The following is a 19,940-nucleotide window of genomic DNA, read 5'->3' as shown; positions in this document are numbered from 1 at the left end:
GGTGAGCAACATAAGTTCTGTGAGAGTGAGAAGTTCTTGTCCAAGGAGTTTCTGCTTGGAATGTAGACAGTCAACCATATCTGCCATATCTGGACGCACTATAGGTGAAGCGGTGTGAATAGGGTATTGCCTAGCAGGATCAGGCAGGACTGCACTGTCTTCTGAGGGCTGACACGAAGCTGAGCGATGAAATCTCTCATAATGAGGAATTGGTCTTGAGGCATGTAAGCTCTTGCCTTGATCTAATTCAGATTTTGCGCCAATAAATTCTAAAACTTGTGTGAGGGTTAAAGTGGACTTTTCTGAATTTACCTCAAGTCCCAAAGCATGAAAGTATTTGAAGGAGGACGTGACTGTTGCCTACACTTCCTGGTATGATTGATCTGTGAGCAGCCAATTGTCCAGGTAGCAAAATATCGCGTTGCCTTGTCTGCAAACGTAGGCAGCCACTACTGCAAGTACTTTCATGAAAACCTTTGGGACGATTGAAAGGCCAAAGGCGAACATTATTGAAAGTGCTCTGGGCCCACAGTGAAATGCAGCAACTTCATGTGGGCTAGGAGTGTCCAAATGAAAACATACATTCATCAAATCGAGGAACGCAAATCAGTTGCCTTCATTCAGGGAGGGGATTATTAAGGCTAGGGTAGTCATCCTGAATGATGTACGAAGATGTTCAGCTGTCCGAGGTCCAGAATGGGTCTCCTCTTCTTGACAGTGAGAAAGAATCTTGAGTAAAAGCCCTTCCCTCTTTGAGGAAGGGGCACAGGCTCTAATGAGCCTAACTGAATGCGACTTGGCAAAATTTTATGGTTACTACAACGTTAAAGAATATCTTGAAAGCTTACAAAAGATCCTGTTTGAGAATCCTCTCATGAGGGGATCCCTGTAAAAGTACAGGGCGAGGGTTGGGGGGGAGGGGAGAGACAGAAACTCTCAAGTGTAGCCAGTCGATATGATGTCCAAGACCCATTTCTTCACAGTGATAAGGTGCCACACTGGGAGAAAAAAAGGCCACCAAAGGGAGTGGGGGTAACAGGTGGTATGAAGGCTGGTTGATGGCTCTTGGGCATCCCATCAAAATGTCATTTTGGCAAGGGCTGGGATTGAAGAGAGGAGGAGGATGGTGCTGCGTGCCTAACCCTCTTATTGTTTTCTGGGGGACTTGTAGGTCTTTTGGTGGAAAAGAGAATGAGGTGGTGGGCGATATCTAGAGGAGGGGGCCTACGGAAGTATGTATCCCCAGGGAGCAGAGGGTATTACAAGAGTAGTTGGGGGCATCAAGTGACATTTGTTTTTGCACTAAGAAGGTTGTTACCCTCAAAAGGAAGATCCTCTACTGTCGCCTGGACCTCCTTGGGGAACCACGATGCCTGCAACCATGAGGCCTGTCTCATGACTACTGAGGTAGCCATGGAGCATGACACAGTGTCGGCAGCATTGAGTGACCCTTGGAAGGAAGATCTTGCCACCATCTTACCCTCATCCAGGATGACCTGGAGCTGGGGCCTGTATTTCTGAGGCAACTTATTAGAGAATTCTGATAGCTTGTTGTAATTCATGAAGTCATACTAGGGCATCAATGCATAGTAATTTATTACGTGAAATAATAGGCTGGCCAATGAAAAATTCTCCTTGCTAATGAGATCAGTCTCTGGGAATCCTTGTCCCAAAGGGTGAACTTGCACTAATGCAGCCTGCTTCACTCCATTAACTGCTTGGACCACTAACAAGTTAGAATTAGGATGAGAAAACAAATATTCTTCTCTGTTTGAGGGAACTAAGTACTTTTTCACACCTTCTTCAGGATTGATGCAAAAGTGGTAGGTATATGCCAAATTGCATTAGTGGGCTCCATTCTGGCCTTACTGATGGGGAGCATTACCTTAGAGGGAGGTGTTGATGGAGAATGTCCAGGAGTCTGTGTGTAAGATACTGAACCTCCTTCTAGAGGGATCTGAAGAGATTCAGTGATCCTCCTCAAGAAGTCTTGGTACTGCTTTTTATCATCTGTTTGTGAAGGAGAGACTGGTGTCACTATGTCATCTGGGGCTGGCAGATCTGCAGGTACAGTCTGTTCCTCTTCAACCAAACACTCCTACAGGGACTGTGGCGCCTCTTCGAGAAATGTCCATTGCTAGGGGCAATAGGCAGGGTCCTTGTACTCTGGCACCTGAGAGCAAGGATACCAAGGGCCCAAATAAGGCCAGTGGACAGCGTCAAAGGAGTATGGAGTTGGACTCCGTGGTGGGTACCATTGATCCCTTGGCCAATATTGTAGCTCATGAGAGCACAAAGGCATCCAGGTGGTTCTGGAAGCCCTGTCAGGTAATAAACCTCTTTGCTGGGTTGTCAGAGGAACCACTGGTTCCAGGTCATTTTCTTCTTCTGTATAGGAGTCATCAGGCTTTATCAGTGGAGCCAATAGTACCACAAGACCTGACTCCAACTGATCAGGGACAGGAACTGGATAATAATGCACCAGTGGTATCAGCCCTTCCACTTCACAGCTGGAGCTTGAAGCCAGTGAATGTCGAGTCAACATTGTCATGACATTTCTCAGCAGGATTGGATCTGAAAGGATCCAGAGATTCTGAACCCATATAAATTGCCAGATCCTCAAGAAAAATGTATCAAAAGTCTTGCTGGAGGAGAGCTGGAGGTTTGGCCAGATCAGTCGGTGTCGTCTTGGGAGCAGTGGACTTCTGCCAAATTGGTACTGCCAGTGCATAGGGAGAACGATCCCTTCGGTCTGTGTATGGTGGTGGAATTGGTCCCGCCCTTTCGTAGTGCAGTTCTGCATCACGAGCAGCTCCAGTACCATAAACAGTGCCTTTCTCTGTGAGTTCTGGATGCACCTGGCATCGAGACATGGAGTCTCAGGCAGTGCTAGAGGAAGTGGGTAGCGAGACCTCTTTTTAGAAGATTTGTGGAGTGATTATCCCTCTTCTTGTAAGGATCTTTACTCTTGCCTTCACTGTGTCTCCGTTTCTCAGAGTCTTTGTGCCTGCAAGAGGACTCTGAGCTGGCTGATTCTAAAGACAAAGAGGTGCTACCAGGAGGTTTGGGTTGGTTAGAAGGGGATCAGGAAGGCCCAGAGTCTGAATAGGCCTCACTGAGAAAAGATGGTTACTTAGCTTGTAACTGTTGTTCTTTGAGATGTGTTGCTCATGTCCATTCCATTCTAGGTGTGTGTGCGCCCTCATGCAAGGCTATCGGAATTTTTTTCCCTCAGCAGTACCCGTAGGGCTGGCTCTGGCGCCCCCTGGAGTACCGCACACATGCCACGATATATGAGGTGCTGCCGACCCTACACCCCTCAGTTCATTCTTGCCATCAACTCTGACAGCAGGGACAGGGGCGGGAAATGGAATGGACATGAGCAACACATCTTGAAGAACAACAGTTACAAGGTAAGTAACCATCTTTTCTTCTTCAAGTGCTTGCTCATGTCGATTCCATTCTACGTGACTCCCAAACAATACGTTCGAGGTAGGATCGGAGTTCAACGGTGAGCCATCAGCAGCCACTCCCTTGCCAAAGTTGGCATCAATTTGTGCTTGCTGAACGATGGCGTAATGGGAGGCGAAGGTGTGCACTGAAAGAAAATAATTGTTTGCTTGACCACAGTTACTCCATTTTGTTGTTTTTAGTGTTCTGCTTTCTGTTGAAATTACCCTCCCGCTCCTCTTTAATATGTTTATGGTGCTTCTCCCTGCCAAGGTCAGAGAGAAAGATTAACAGAAGAAATGAGGAGCCAGTGATAAGTATTTTTGTTTTCTCTTCAATTTAGAGAAATTGTCTAGACACTGTTGATAGATAAGTTGAAACCTTTTGCCCTTATTTTTTATGTTATGCATATGTTTATAGTTAGAAGAAGTAGAAAGTGTAATGTTAATAGTAATAACAATAATAATCTGAGTGTACCAATAAGCATTAAGAATTTATGCATATGTAATTTCTTTGTTTGTGTTTGTATAAATATGCAAGAGAGCATGCCTTCGGGGTCTCACACTGACCACTTGTTGGGAAGTGTCCGACCTCTGCAGAAATAAAACTTGGAGACTGCCCAAATACCTGCTTAGATCTCTTTTTTATCTGGTGCAGGGTAAACGAACCTCATTTGGAATATTTTTCCAACAGCACCAAGGACCAAGTAGCAGTTCTGCATATGTCCTGAATGGGCACCTGAGCCAGAAATGCTGCTGCTTGCGCTCTGATGGAATGGGCCATGACCATCCCCGGGACAGGCACTTTTGCCTGCTTGAAGCAGAACCTATTCAGGAGGTTCTCCACAAGGAGAGTCTCTGCGCTGACATAGGTGAGCCTTTCATCCTGTCGGTCACTGCTACAAAGAGTTGCGTGGACTTACAGAACAACCTCATCCTCCCAGTGTAAAACGCTAGGGCCCTCTGTACATTGAGCATATGCCAACGGCATTCCTCATCCGAGGCATGGGGTTTCAGAAAGAAAACAGGTAGGAAAATATCCTGATTAAAATTAAATTGGGACGCTACCTTGGGTAAGAAGGCCGGATGAGGCCGCAACCTGACCTTATCCTTATAAAAGGCCGTGTATGGCGGTTCCGAGGTAAGTACCCTAATCTCGGACACTGTTGTGGCCAAGATGATCGCTATCAGGAAGGCCACCTTCCAGGACAGCAATAACAAGGGACAGGTAGCTAAAGGCTCAAACGGGACCCCCATGAGCCTACTGAGTACCAAATTTAGATCCCAGGGAGGAAGTGGATCCCTCATCTGAGGATAGAGCCTCTCTATGCCCTTCATGAACCAGACTGTCATATCAGGGGAAAAAACTGATTTCCCATGGATCGGGTGGTGAAAAGCAGAAATAGCCACCAGATGCACCTTCAGTGAGGCAAAGGCTACGCCCTGCAGCTTAAGGTGTAACAAGTAGTCTGAAATCACTTGGATTGAGGCCTGCTGGGCCGAGATATCCCAGGATGCCGCCCAACAGGTGAATCCACGTGGCTAGGTACGACGTTCTAGTGGAGGGCTTCCTGCTACCCATTAGAACCTGCTGCACCTGAGATGAACAGGCTTGTTCCTCTGGTTTCAACCATGGAGCCTCCACACCGTCAGTTGCAAAGATTCCAGGTCCGAATGCAGCAATTGTCCCCAGTCCTGAGAAAGGAGATTGTGCTAGCGAGATAACTCTAGCGGCCGGAGGGGGAGGGGGGCAATTGACAGCTCCAGAAACGTCATAAACCAATGCTGCTGTAGCCAGACGGGTGCTATGAGAATGACATATGCCTTGTCCCTCTTGATCTTCAACAGAACCTTGTGGATCAACAGTATGGGCAGGAAGGTGTACATAAGGGCCCCTGACCATGACAGAAGGAAGGCATCGGAGAGAGCCCCTTCGTCCTGCCTGCGAATGAAGCAGGCACTTCTTGTTCAGCTCAGATGTGAAAAGGTCCACTCAGAGAGACCCCCACCCCTGGAAGAGCATATCGACACCTTCGGGTGGAGCGACAAACTCATGATGGGGTAAGAAGGACCTGCCGAGGCGGTCCACTGTGGTGTTCTTTATACCAGGAAGGTGGGAAGCCCTTCTGTGCTGAATGGCAAAGCCCTATAAGCTCACTGCCTCCTGGCACAGGGCTAAGGAATGGGCCCCACCCTGCTAGTTGATGTAGTACATGTGGCCATGTTGTCCGTCAAAACTTGGACCACCCTGCCCTTCAGAAGGGGAAGGAAAACCCCGCACACCAATCGCACTGCCCTGAGCTCCTTGATGTTTATGTACAATCCCCGTTCCCTCTCCGACCAGTTGCCTTTTGTACTGTGGTTGGAGCTGACATGCACCCCCACCCAGGTCCAAGGCATCCAATATCTGTGTGACCAAGGGAACCAGCTCTTCGAAGGGTATCTCACGCATGACCACCCAGGGATCCAGCAACCAGTCTAGGGAAGAGAGGACTTGCGGGGGTACTGTGTCCACTCTGTCTATGCACCCTTGGGGTATACACCGAGGCCAGCCAGGACTGGAGCAGTCTGAGCTTTAGATGTGTGTGGCGTACCACATACATGCAGGCCACCATGTGACCCATCAACTGTAAGCATGCCCGGACCATCGTAAGGGGATAGGCGCGAAGGTGCCTGATAAGGCTCGACATGGCTTTGAACTGAGGCTGTGGCAGCAAAGCCCTGCTCTGTAGAGAGTCAAGAATGGCCCTAGAGAACTTTATTCTCTGCCATGGCACGAGTGTGGACTTTTGCTCATTCACCACTAGCCCTAGGCGCTGACAAGTGGCCCTCACTAGGTTGATGCTGGCCTGCATCTGGGATTGGGACCTGCCTTTGAGTAGCCAGTCATCTAGATACGGGTAAATTTGCACATCCTGTCATCTAAAATGCGCAGCTACAACCGCCACACATTTCGTGAAGACCTGTGGGGCGGAAGGGAGGCCAAATGGAAGGGCCGTAAACTGGGAATGGGAACAGCCCACAACAACCTGGAGGAACCTTCTGTGGCCTGGAAAAATCGCAATATGAAAATATGTGTCTTTCTGGTCGAGAGCAGCACACTAGTCTCCTGGATCCAGGAAGGGAATGATGGAGACTAGGGAGTCCATGCAGAACTTGAGCCTTCTGAGGAACTTGTTCAATCCTCACAGATCTAAAATGCATCTGAGGCCCCCCTTTGCCTTGGGAATGAGGAAGTACCAGGAGTAAAATCCTTCTCCTCTCTTGTCTGGTGGAACTTCCTCCACCTCCCCAATTTGAGGAGGCCCTCCACCTCTTGCCTGAGAAGTTGCTCGTGAGAGGGGTCCCTGAAGGGTAGGGGAGGTTGGAGAGGTGGGAAAGAAAACTCCAGGGAATAGCCCCTTTCAACAATCCCAAGGACCCAATGGTTCGATGTAATATGAGCCCACTAGGGGAGGAAGGGGCGAGGTGATTCATGAACTGCAGGGAAGGAGGATCCTGACTGGAGGCTGGTAGGCTGTCCTCGGGTGCACCATCAAAACGGCTGACACTGACCACCGGAGCACCGCAAGAGGCCTTGCTGCTGACCTGATGATGAGGTTGGTCAACGCCTCCTGAAATTCCTGTCTCTATCCCTCTTCCTATAGGCACCAGAATGCGGGGCCTGATATCTGGGCTGCTGATGCTGTTGCTGAGGGTGGAACTGCCATCTTGAGCCTTGAAGCGTGTAGAGACCCAGAGAACGTAAAGTGGCCCCGGAGTCCTTCAGACTGTGCAGCTTAGTGTCCATCTGGCCTGAAAATAGTGCAGACCCATCAAACGGCAAGTGCTGGATGGATTGCTGCACTTCCTGGGACTGCAGCCTTGAACACCACCACATGGCCACTGCTGAAGCCATAACTCTTGCCACTGAATCAGCTGTGTCCGAGGCTGCCTGCAGGGCCACCCTGGCCACTGTCCTACCTTCCTCCAGGAGAATTTGTAAGATCCAATGCCTGCTCCTGGGGTAGTACCTCACCAAAGTGCTTAAGGGAGTCCTAGAGGTTATAATTATATCTCCTAACAGTGCTTGCTGATTAGCAATTCTAAACTGTAGGTTAGCTGTAGAATAAATCTTCCTGCCAAATAAGACCAGCTTCTTGTAGTCCTGCCTGTCCCACTCGTTCACGGCTGCCACTATTAAGGAGCCTGGTGACGAATGCATGAAGAAATACTCAAACCCTTTTGCAGGGACATAATATTTCTTCTCCGCCCTTAACCATCTTGAGAACCCCTTTGTGAACTGGCAGGGTGACCCGGTATGGCACTGCAGCTGCCAGGACATCAAAGAGGTTATCTGAGGTTTCTTTGAATTTCTCCGCTTCTAGTCCCAGATTAGAGGCCGCCCGCTTAAGGAGCTCCTAGTGGGCCCTGAAGTCGTCAAGTGGGATGGACAGGCCTACAGCGGTTGCCTCGTCCGGGGAGGAGGAAGATGACTGCACTTGGATAGTGGACTGCTGCATTCTTTCCTGCAGGGCCACCAAAGCTTTTTGGAGGCCCAGTACAATTTGAGTTGCTTGACCACTGTCCTACAGGCCTAGCATAGCTTCAGTTGCTTGCTTGGCTATTCTGACCCCTGTAGCATGACATCTTCCAGCTGGCAGAGATGAATAGGACTACTGAGTAACCTTATAAATGTCTCAGTTTCTGCATACCACGGCACATAATAAGACAAAATACAGAACATGTATGCTTGCAGCTGCACACAGATAATGGTGATGGGAACAACAAGTCATCCTTGAACATCTGGGGGTACACTGTTTCATTGCCAAGGGGTATACTTTTGCTCCACCCCTCCTATCACCAGATATTGTTTTGACGATCCCAATTATCATGGTGAGAATGGAATGTAGTTAAGGGTGAAAACCCAATGTAGTTAATTAGCATATATGATAATGAGTAGAAAGATAATTGGGTGAAGGCTGTTTATGGAAGGGTATAAGAAGTCACTATTTAGACAAAGGGGCGCGCTCCATTAACACCTGACTCCGCGGGAGGTCCTGCCGATTGGACCAGAGGATCCACTGACACCCTGGCTCGGCCCCTGAAGAAAGCCATTCCTGTATACAGCCTTCTGAGTAACTGCTTAGCTCTCTAGGCTTAGTGAGTACTATATATTGTAGTTAACTTTAGGCTTTGTATTTAACTAGTATATTTATAGAAAATCTTGCACATTTAAACCTTATTGATCTGCAAATCGGGCGTGCCGTGTCTCACTGGTATCCACGCTGATCACAAAATGTCCAGTATTAACAAAGCTGAGGTCCCCTCCAGCGTGTCCGATTCCACATCTGACCAGCTCCTGGGTCCCTTCTGGCGCTGGTGCGGCCACTGACCTCTTTTCCGACGACCAGACAGAATGAGGTCCTGCCACCACAGGGAACCCGCACGGGTTCCAATATGGCCACTGCGTGGGCCATTACTCCTGGAGCCAACCCGAAAGTGAGGGTCCTGGTCCCTGATCCCGGGCCCTTGGGACACTGTGGTGGCTGGAGTGGGCGGCAGAACTGTCCTCTTCTGAGGAATAACCAGTCACTAGCCGAGGACCACAGCAGGGCTCCTTCTGCCTTTCTCCTACCATCCAATGACAATTCATGCCGGCATCTGGAGGACGGTGACCAGTGCCTTGACCCCTTGGATCTATTAAGGTCAGCACCATGGCAGCTGGTGCAAGGCATTGGAGAACATGACCTCGAGAACTGGTGGCAGGAATGAGCTGTGCGGCACTGCGGGGACTCCCGTTGGGAGGTCAAAGAGCGCCCCAGTGCCAGGGAACTGTGGCAGTGCCGGCTGCATTCAGGTGAACCGGGTACCGTCGGTGACTGGTTTTAGCACCTGGTTTTCACGGGGGAGACTCTTGGTGCTGGGGAGGTGGAACAGTGCTGCTCTCGCTGGTACCTTGGCATCAGAGAGCAGATTCGGTGCCATGAGTCCCTTCATGCTGGCGAACTGGATCTGCCGCGTTCTCTCACCGAAGACCGATGTGTGCAATGCCACTCAACCGTCGGCAATCAACCTGGTGCCAGTGACAGGGAACGGGACCTGCGTCTCGACGGCAGGGACCTTTGCTTTGGTGACCTAATTACTAACTACAATAGAACAGGGGAACTGAAGTAATTGTAATCGCAAGCGAAGCAAAATTCCAGCAACCGTTAGTGGTGGAAAGAAGGAATTGAGGGGGCATAGGGCTGGCGGTGCCTCATATATCGCAGCATATGCGTGCGGTTCCAGGGGGCACCGGAGCAGGCCCTACGGGTACTGCTGAGGGGAAAAAGTTTCCAGTAACCATGCACGAGGGCACGCACACACCTAGAATGGAATCGACATGAGCAAGCACTCGAAGAAGAACTTCATAAGGTGTCTCCCAAGTCTGAACTCTTGCAGCTGCCTGGAACTACAGTGGAAAAGCATGACAGATATCACACCTCAAGGGGATGTGGGGATGCAGCTCTTGTGCAGATCATTCATCAGGAACATCCGGGGGCAAGCCAGGCAGTTTGAAACCTGGAAACTTAGGCGTAACAGGAGCCCCAAAAATGGAGGAAACAGAGAGGGGGAAGGCTCCTGAACCTCAAATTAACTAATCTAAACTAGTAAAAAAACTAACTACCAAAACTTAAAACAATTTACAGGACTGCAATTAGAAGGAACGCTGGAAGTGTACAGACACAGAAGGGCTCTGTGTTAGACCGCAAGTGGTAGAAAGAAATGATCAGTCTGTGCCACCCCTTATGGCCTCGGTTGGAAGGATAAAGGAAGTGCAGGTATAGACCAATGGACACTTCTATTGAAGAATTTCCGGTCCCAAGTGCATGAAGCACACGTGCTCACACAGTGAATATCATAGGGACCTGCACTCAAAAAAGAATATCAAGTTTCTTGCCCACAGACAAGGGGGACCAGGGAGGCTGATGGTGGCCTCACTGACATCAGGCAGCAGCACTGAGCTACCAATCAGGAGGGAGGGTGGAAAGAAGGTGAGACAGGACCAGAGAGGAGAAGACCATACTCGCTTGATGGCTAGAAGGCAGGGAGTCGTGACATTTTTTTCTGTTTCAAGACGGGGTCACAATATGGAAAAGGTAGAGAACTATCCTAATTGATGACAGCAATACAAATAATACCTGGTGAGAAGGGGTGGGACCAGTAAGAAGTGTACTACTGAACATGCTTCAGTTTGAATATATTGTTATCTGTTAAGTAATCTGATCAGAGATTTGTGGAGAGAAGAGCCTGGATCTGGGGTTTCAGCTGCAGTCAGGTAGTTCAAAGGCAGTATTTGCCAGATAACTGAAGTTTAATTTTCTAGACAAGCTAGAGTAGGCTGTGTAGTAAAAGGTACTGTAATTAGATTGCTTGAGGCTGCTGCAAAACTCAATTTGATTTCAAGAGGGAGATGGCTTCTGTAATTCCTTGCCTCACAACTGCAAACTTGGTTGCTTCTGCTGCCAGGATTAGATAGCTTAATTTGCAAATCAATCCTCAAATTACACAGTATTTTAAACATATGTACATAAAAACCATACACACAGATTTGGTTGCTTTAAACATTTAAAAAAAAAAAAAAAAAAAAAAAACTCTTTGGAACAAAAAAATTATCCTGTTGTTTTTATGGGGTAAGAAAGATCAGCCTGAAAGAAGAGAGGGCAATGCTGAAGTCTTTCAGAGAAGTAGTCTTAAACAACATCCACAGAAGAATACGCTAAGTGATGTAAGGAACAGACAAATTCACTTTCCCATATTAATGAAAAGATACATATGGGTTTTATGACAGAAAGATTACATATTTCCTACAAATTACACAAAATGTTTAAAGTTTTTTTATATGGATAGCCTTCTATACCTGTATAAAAAACTTTTAGAACTGATTCTCTATATACATGTGACTTTTCTGCAGTTCACATGAAATACATGCAGCAGAAAGTGTGTCACTTTTCCCACAAGAATCTCATATTACTAGTTTGCTCCATAACATGCAACATGGGAAAAACCAAAACTTTACCAGGTTGTTTAACAGTGAATGGAACTATTAATGGTCTTAAAATTAAGTAAGTATCCTTGCTGGATCAAGGTGCTTTGGTGAATTGGGCCTAAATCTCATTAGATGAAGGTATCCTGGCATTCTTCCTGATGCGTTAGGCAACTGTGAGCTACTTCAGATACATCCATCAGACACACTGAATTGCCAGTAAGGTCAGAGCATTAAAGATATAATTTTATGTCACCTATTTAGAAATTGCAAAAACTGAGTCAAGCGGTTCATGTAGTCCACGTTAGCAGTTTTTATAAGGAGTGCAAGAAAGGTAAATGTGGGTACATTGTATTGCATGGTGAATTTTATAACCATTACAATATTCTTACTTTACAGAAGAGGAAGGAGGATCGCTTATTGCTTACGGGCATTTACACTGCTGTGGCAGCAGGCATCTATGCAGCAGCATCAATTGAGCAAGTCTGTGTAGACCTGCTCAGTCGATGGTAGAGCACTCTCCAGTTAACTCAATTAGTCCACCTCCCTGAAAGGCGGAAGGCAGCATCGTGAAAATGCCATGTTGCATAGACATAAGTATGTCAACTGTCGACCCAGCACAGTCGTGTAGACCAGGCCTAAGGCTTTGTAAAAGTTAAAAAAGGGCTTTACTGGAACTTATAGCAATGAAAGACAATCTTGGCCTGTATGTCCAAGACCATATTATAGGGATGACAAGACAAATGACAGTGCATATGCAAATTTAACAAGGCTTTTAACCATTAGGCCACTTGTCTTTCAGAAAACATAGCTCTTGGTTGAAATACGGTTCTCACTGTCCTGTAGCACTGCAGATGTAGTATGTGAATTTCTACAGCTGACATAATCAAAACAAATCCATACAGACATATACACCAAAGCACTACAAGACTTAACTCAGGTGGACAGTAAAATAACCATACATCCTAATTTACCAGGATAGGCCCAGATTTTTATGCTGTCTATACAATCGTCTTTTGGAATACCTGAAATGTCCAAGTTTTTCTTAATTTCAGCAATCAAAATGTTTGGCTTTTTATAACTACAAAAAGTTTGTCTGAGATATTACTAGATAGATAAATAGAATTTGCTTTGTGTTTATTTGCTCTGAGTTTACTAGGAACAGATACCACAATGGAATGAGGGTTCACTATGATGAACAGTGTTCGGAGTAAAGAGGAAAGTCACCATCAAAGGTATTCTTTTCCTCAAAGCTAACATTAACATCTGTTCAGTGTTTCATTCAGAACACTAAGTTACTGTAAAAAAAAATCCTCCATTCTGAAAAACATGCACATCGTTGTCAAATCAGAAGCTGGCAGTAGCTATGCCAGCATACTTTATAAAAACAGGTAGTTTTTCTTTGTATGAATATTTTGTAACCCTTAAAAAAAAAAAAAAAAAACATTACAGAAGTGGCCTTGTTTTGTTTTTGTTTTAAATATGGTCACCTTATTAACTAACCTAAATAGATGCTTTGCAGCCCTAACAGACTATTTTCTACTGGTTTGAAAAGAACCTGGGGATAAAACATATTTGTGAACAGAACTAAATTGAGCACTCATCAAGAATAGCAGGAATCAGTGGAGGAATAAAGTACTGTATTCTGTATCAGATGGACTTTCTCTGTAATATTATTTGGGTATTAGCATTTATACTTAAATTTAAAATACTTATATTGATTTCTTTCAGATTTGGCTCACGTGGCAATAGCATTGTCTTTTATATGATTAGCCCTGTCATTGCTTTAATATAACAAAGTCTCAGACACTAAAAACAACAGCAGTCCAAAAAAAGAAGGAAATTATTTTGTACAATCACTTCATTTTAATATACGTCAGAGAAAGAGTCTACATCCCAAAACCTGAGAAAATCATATTTTCTTGCTGGACAACCAAATTTAAAGTTTTAGCTTCCTGTGAACAAGTAATCTGAAAATAAGTATTTTCCAAGCATAATGTACAGTATGGAATAATGAGGCAGAGCTGGCCACTCTAGATCCTATAATATAGAATGCTAGCTACTTAATAGTCTTCGGAAGGGAACATCTCTGAGAAAGCAGAATGCCACACCACTTTATTACAGATTGAGTTCTAAGCTAGACAAGGGGTTTTCTGTTTGTTCCCGGTTGATATCAATGCCTTTCATTTCATGTGCTCTATACAACCTCAAGAATAAAGTCTTAGAAAACAAAGTTGCTGACCTTGCTGATCCACACCAGTTTACACTAATACCATAAACGAATATTCAACCATTACAATTATTTTAATATCTATTTTATTAACAAATAATAACGACTTTAAATAGAAGGAGCATAATTATAAATTAAACATCAAATGATCTGAAAAGATGTAATCTAGTGCTTTATATAATAAAAGATATATGAACGATAAATGGAAGGGGTTCTAGTTTTAGTACTTTGTATAAAATAACATCACATCATATTCAAAACTTCAAAGGCATCATTTTTGCTTTATTTACAAACTCTAATAAAATAAAAAGTCATATTACTTATATTTCCATACTAAGGAAAAAAGGGTATCCTAACAAACAGCATGAAATACTTAATATTCATTTTAAGAAACGTGCAAAGAATTTGTCCATTAAATAATTTCATTAAATTAGGAATCCTTTATTTTGTATTAATATGATAAAACTTTCTACTCCCAGCAATTACGTTAGGAAGTCTTTGGCAGATAACACAAACACCCTTCAAAAAAGCTTCCAGAAATATAAGCAGCATGGACAGTTATTAAAACCTTTATTATCTGGACCCCTGAGCAAAAATGTTTGGCTTTTCCAGTCTCATTTTGACACAATAACACAAGACAATAAAACTAACCTACCTCATACTTTCTTCCAGACTTCACACTTTTGCTTTCAAGGATATCTGTGCTGCAAAAGTTATGCTCTGCAAGGTTAAGATTTGCTGTTTTCAACTTTTCCTGCAAAAACTTTATTTCTAATTTCTGTGATGCTATGAGATACTCCAAGTCTCTTAAAGAAGGCTGTTGAAATTCCTAGAAAATAATAGCACATGTATGTTTAATTAGTAACATTAAAAACCATAGAGCCATAATGAGAAAATTTTTAAAAAGCTGCCTACAGAAACAACAGCATCATCTACATCACAGGAATCTGTGCAAGCTGTAAAAACTTCTCTTCTTCGAAATAAAGATGTAGTGATCTATCAAAAACAACCCCCTAAGATCCAAGTAAATGTATTTTCACAATGACATAACACATTTTAAAAATCAGGAAAAAACATTAAACAATTCATTTATAAGGATTTACATGTCTGTGTACATACAAACATTAAAGCAAGTTGCTGAAAAATAACCACTGAAGTCATTTTAACTCCTACATGAAAGAAATCAGGATTTCTTGACAAAAAGCTTTAACTCCAAAATTCATTACTGCTAAAAATTAAGATCTCAAGCCTCTTGGTATCAATGAATAACAAAACTAGAAGAAAAACAGCAATGCAAAACTCTCACTATTCCTTTTGTAATTATTTTAGAGTGTCCAAAAGTGTGGTAGGTGCCTCGCAAAAATAAGTAAAGATGCAGCCCCGGCCTGTGGAGCCTGTAATGTGAATTCAGGTGACACAAATAGTGAGGGTCAAATTTAACAAGAAAGAAGCAAGAGAGGAAATACAAAATAGGAGAGGGAGAGAAGGTTAATGACACTGGATCAAACTGTTACTCAGTAAGTCATATAGACATCTTCATGGTGCCCCTGGATTAGATTTTTTAAAATTTTAAATTCATTAACTCCTTTTATAAAGACTTATTGGCCAAATTCTGCTCACCTTGGGCCCGATTAAAAATCCATTGAAACAACTAGAAAGACTTCCATTGACATCAATCATTTTTGGATCAGGGCTCTGAGGCACAAAAGTAACATCATTTACTTTAAGGGGTCTACTTATTTCCATAATGAAAGGAAGATGCTGGAATAGCTATTAACACTTATTATTCCTTCATCCAAATATACACATCAGATAACCTGGCCAAAAATATCCAAAACTGTGCTGCAAGAAACCATTTGGTTACATTTGCTAGACAATTTCCTATTTCAAATATATTGTGGGACCATGAGGCTGGGAATGGCTGACGGGATGGATCACTTGATTACCTGTTCTATTCATTCCCTCTGAAGCACCTGGCATTAGCCACTGTTGGAAGACAGGATACTGGGCTAGATGGACCATTAATCTGAGCTAGTATGGCCGTTCTTATTATCTTAATGAGCAGTCTTAGCAAAAGGGCTTTGCTAACAAGTAAATATACTAAAAATGCAGCAGGATTAAAGACTAGGATAGTGGACATAGCCACATGATTCCTTGCTATGCAACTTTTTGGCCATGAGCACTATGAACTCATAGTTACTGCAAGTAAACATAAAACCAAAATTATCAAGCATTAATTTTGTTAACACAATAAATAAGTCATTCACAGAGCAGAAGGGAGGGGAGCTCTTCAGAGTAAGGGAACAAAAATGGTCAACACTCTTATCAACGTAGTTCGTTTAACAATCTCTATTGCACTCTACGAGTTATTTGAGACTGTATTTGATTGCAGATACATGAACACATCCTCTCCCCAGTTTCTGATCCCTAGGGTCACTAGAAGGCAAACCAGTAATGACTGGGAGATCGTTCACAAGAAAACAAAAAAGCAAGGAGAAGATGACAGGACGGGTATTCTGTTTGCCAACCATAGAAAGGAAGATTTCTATGAAGGCAGGATTCTTCACGTTACAATTTGACAGAGCATCTATACTACACATAAGTGAAAATAACCTAGAAGATAACAGTAAAGCCAAGAAATAAAGGGTTTTTTTGTTTGTTTCTTGTTTTTTATTTAAGTAATATACTTTGGGATGTTAGATTTTATGGAGATTTTCAATCATGGTTTATACACACACACACACACCCACACCCACACAAATGATCCAAAAAATTCAATACAAAATAATATCCTCTTTTTCAATTCAATAAACATGCTCACACACCTATGCCCATAGGTATTAGATTGAATAAAAGTTGTTTGCTGTTAAATTTTGAACTACATGTAAATAGATATAAAACAATTCCTTGCGAGCTTGTCAAAAGGGAGTGAACTCTCTAAACTCAAGGTATGCCTACACTTAACGGCAGCATGTAGAGTACAGATACTGCATTCCCAGCTAGCACAGGTATAAATAGCAGCGTAGACGGTAAGACATGGCTTTGGTGAGTAGAGTAAGTGCCCTGTATGACTCAAAGCCCAAGGCAAATACCCTACACAGCTCTCCACACATCCAAGCACTGCTTCCCACATCTACACTGCTATTCTTAGCAATGTAAAAGTGCCCTCTGCCTTCCTGCTGCTGAAGCATTTCTCTACCACAGTGAATGTCATGATGGGACTTGGGCAGTCAGATCTTGTGGTCAGAGCAGGAATCAGAGTGAGGAACCCAAGCCAAGAGTCAGAGCCTGAATCAGAGTCGTGAGTCAAGCCAAATTTCAGAACTAGAGTCAGGAGTCAAAGACCATGGGAAGGGATCAGGAACAAAGCAAGAACATGTCAGAAAGCAGAGCTCATGAGTCAGATGAGAACACAAGGCCCAAAGAAGCAGCCAGTCAGGAATTCATCCAGTTGCACAGACAACTCCTTGTGCCTTCCTCTGGCTTAAATAGCACAGTCAGACCAACCAGTGGGACCAGGCGCTCTTCCAATCAGGACTCCCATGGGCAGTGATCTGGTGGGGCTAGGGTTCCATTAGCCACTCAGCCCAATAGTTATTAAGAAGCTGCCAGATGGCAGCTGGAATGCCAAGGTAACCTGTGTAACCGGGTTCAAGACCCATGTATCCTCACAGTGAAAGGCTCCAGCAGTTGGGAAAAGCTCTAGCGGCTCCCCCCCTAACAGAGCCTTTTCTTGCCTCACTGAAAGGCTCCAGCATCAGGGAGATGCCATAGCCTTTTACTGCCACTTGTAGATACACATACTGCAGTGGCAAGTGTGGACATAGCCTGCTTTTCACTGCACTGTGTAGCTACACATGTAGTGCCTGTACTCTACACACAACCATAAGTGTAGACATAGGCTCAGTTATAACTATGTTAATTCATTACTATATTTTGTTATATCCATGAAATATAACTTTTTCAATGTGGAAGAAAAATCCAAGACATTTATTTTGAACTTGAACCAGTAAGATTACAATAGCCATATAAGTGTAAGTCACCTGTATGGTATACTCATTGGCTGGTTACTGTATCACTGCTGTCGAATTTCCCCAATGAGATGTCACCAATGAGATGTGCATATGTGTCATGAAATGAAAGTAAATTTAAGAACCACAAAATGGGTGAAACACTGGCTAACCTGAAGTCAAGGGCAAACCTCACTGACTTCAGTGGGGCCAGGATTTCACCCTAAGAGTTTTTCTTCTGTTTATCTTTTTTTCTCTAACTGAAAGAGTTGTACAAAAATGAACATGCAGGTGTACTATTGCAAATAATTCTACTAAATGCATATTTTCTTGTTAAACTCTTGCTATCTCCTTTGTATACACACAGAGAGAAAGTAAATATACATTTTTTCTGGGTTTTTATTTTATCAGAACTTTTTGAAGGGTCTGTGTTTATATTCTTAAAGCTATATAGTAGATCACCATTACTTGTGTAGAATTTACTATATGTTTCATAGGTATGAAGTCCTCAGAACCTACTATATATTTTATAGGTGTTGCTCTTTCTGTGGCTTCAGGAACTTTGAGAAATCATACCTTATTCTGAAGAGATCTATTTTCAAGATTGGGATTCTCTCTAATCAGTGTAGTGTCGTTATCAAGATTTTGTTTATTACCTTCTAGTATTTTAACCTTTTCTTCACCATCTGATATACACTTTTCTGTGTTTTCTTGAGTTCAAAAAAACTTCTGAATTCCATGAGTTTTTAGATTTAAAATTAGACATTTTCCAAGCTATAAAATTTTAATCAAATCTATCTCAAAATTCAGGGGTATTCAGATCTGAGGATTTGATTCAGGTCTACATCCATTTAACATTGCATTAATGTAATTTTGTGTATTAAATTTCCTTGGTTAGGAGAAAAAATAGTGAAAAACCAATAGTGAAGGGGTTTGACTTTTGTGCTAGCCTGCCTTTTCTTCTGAACAGAAAATAATCTAATAAAGAAACACTATTCCAGGATTCGTGGATCTTAAAAGGCAGAGTGAAATTCTGTAAGACCCCTAGTGAGGAGTGGTCACTGCCCTTTTTCAGCAGTAGCAATCCTCTCTAGTTGTTCAGCTTTTCATCTGAACTTTTGTTTGAGTGCTACTGCAATACAAATGAGAAATAATAATGGAAATGTTAAAATTAAACCAACAGAAATTGCAGATTATTCACTGCATCTTGACAGTAAAAAATGGACATGACTTTAAGTAGGAGTGGTGCTGCAGTTCAGGATTTAGGAAAGTAATCAAAGCCCAAATCCTGCACCCACACTGTCCATTACAGAATGGGCACTAAGGAGATCTGCAAAGACTGGAAAAGAAGGAATCCTTACCTACATATCCAGGAGCACCAATGGAGTTCCTCTATAAGTATTAATGCAGAATCAGTGCTGTAGTATCCCTCTTTCCCACTAGCTGGAATTCTAAGTCATCACACGGATGAGAGAGAATTGTCAATAGCTCCGTAAAGTTTCAATTCCCAATGCAAACCCCAAGGTTGGATTCAAAGTCCCTGTAGAGTTATACTCCTGCACAGGCTGCATGCACACAGATGGAGTACACATTAAAAACAGGCTCTCATAACTGCCTAAGGTTAAGCATCTCACATGACCCTTGGGCATTTGGCTGTCCTGTTACACCTCCCCACAGTCCTGCTGGAATGTAACGTACCCAGCAGGGCTGCAGGGAGTCTCTTGTAGTTTTTCCACCAGTCACCAGAAACCATAATGATGGAAGAATAGCAGGCAGCCAAGCTAGTTCTCCCACTTCTCTCACTGCTTCTCTTGCTGGATGGATCCAAGCAAGCATGGAGTAGCTGGTATCAAGAAGGTGACAGCTCTGGCAAATGAGGTGAAGTGAGGTGTCAAAGACTGACAGAGATTGGGAGCAAGACAGGGACAGAAAGAACTTTCAAAGAGTGAGGGCAGAACATGTGGCAATGGGGGGAGAGTGTTGGCACAGACTGAGCACTCATACGGTAACATGCCTGTGCTTCTGTCAGAGAGAATGATCAGTTATATATGCTCCTATGAGTTATGTATGCTCCTACCTCCCCAATGCAGGCTGCGGTTTTGAGGCACAATCTCTCTCTTAATATGGAGCATCAACAGGATACTGTGACTAATAGACTGAGTAAGCAGTCAGTCAGAAAATGACATAACCTCCAAATATTAGGCAATCCAATGCAGAAGTATTTATTTCCAATTTTTATAAAG

General features: G+C 43.6%; 1 protein-coding gene across 1 annotated transcript in view; it reads right to left on the bottom strand.

The window, feature by feature from the left end:
• Positions 1-19,940, bottom strand: part of CNTLN (centlein) — a 282,434-nt gene that overhangs the window by 135,777 nt on the left and 126,717 nt on the right. Inside the window, exon 9 of the mRNA XM_067553128.1 lies at positions 14,343-14,516. Within this exon, the coding sequence (XP_067409229.1) occupies positions 14,343-14,516 (174 nt within the window). The remainder of the gene's footprint in view (positions 1-14,342; positions 14,517-19,940) is intronic.

This window comes from Emydura macquarii, unplaced genomic scaffold, assembly GCF_026122565.2.
Source record: "Emydura macquarii macquarii isolate MOO-44397 ecotype Brisbane River unplaced genomic scaffold, CSIRO-AGI_Emac_v2 contig_1451, whole genome shotgun sequence".
In the NCBI taxonomy this organism is placed as follows: Eukaryota; Metazoa; Chordata; order Testudines; family Chelidae; genus Emydura; species Emydura macquarii.
The sequence above is the reverse complement of the archived record's forward strand: the minus strand, read 5'-3'. Positions and strand labels throughout refer to the sequence as shown.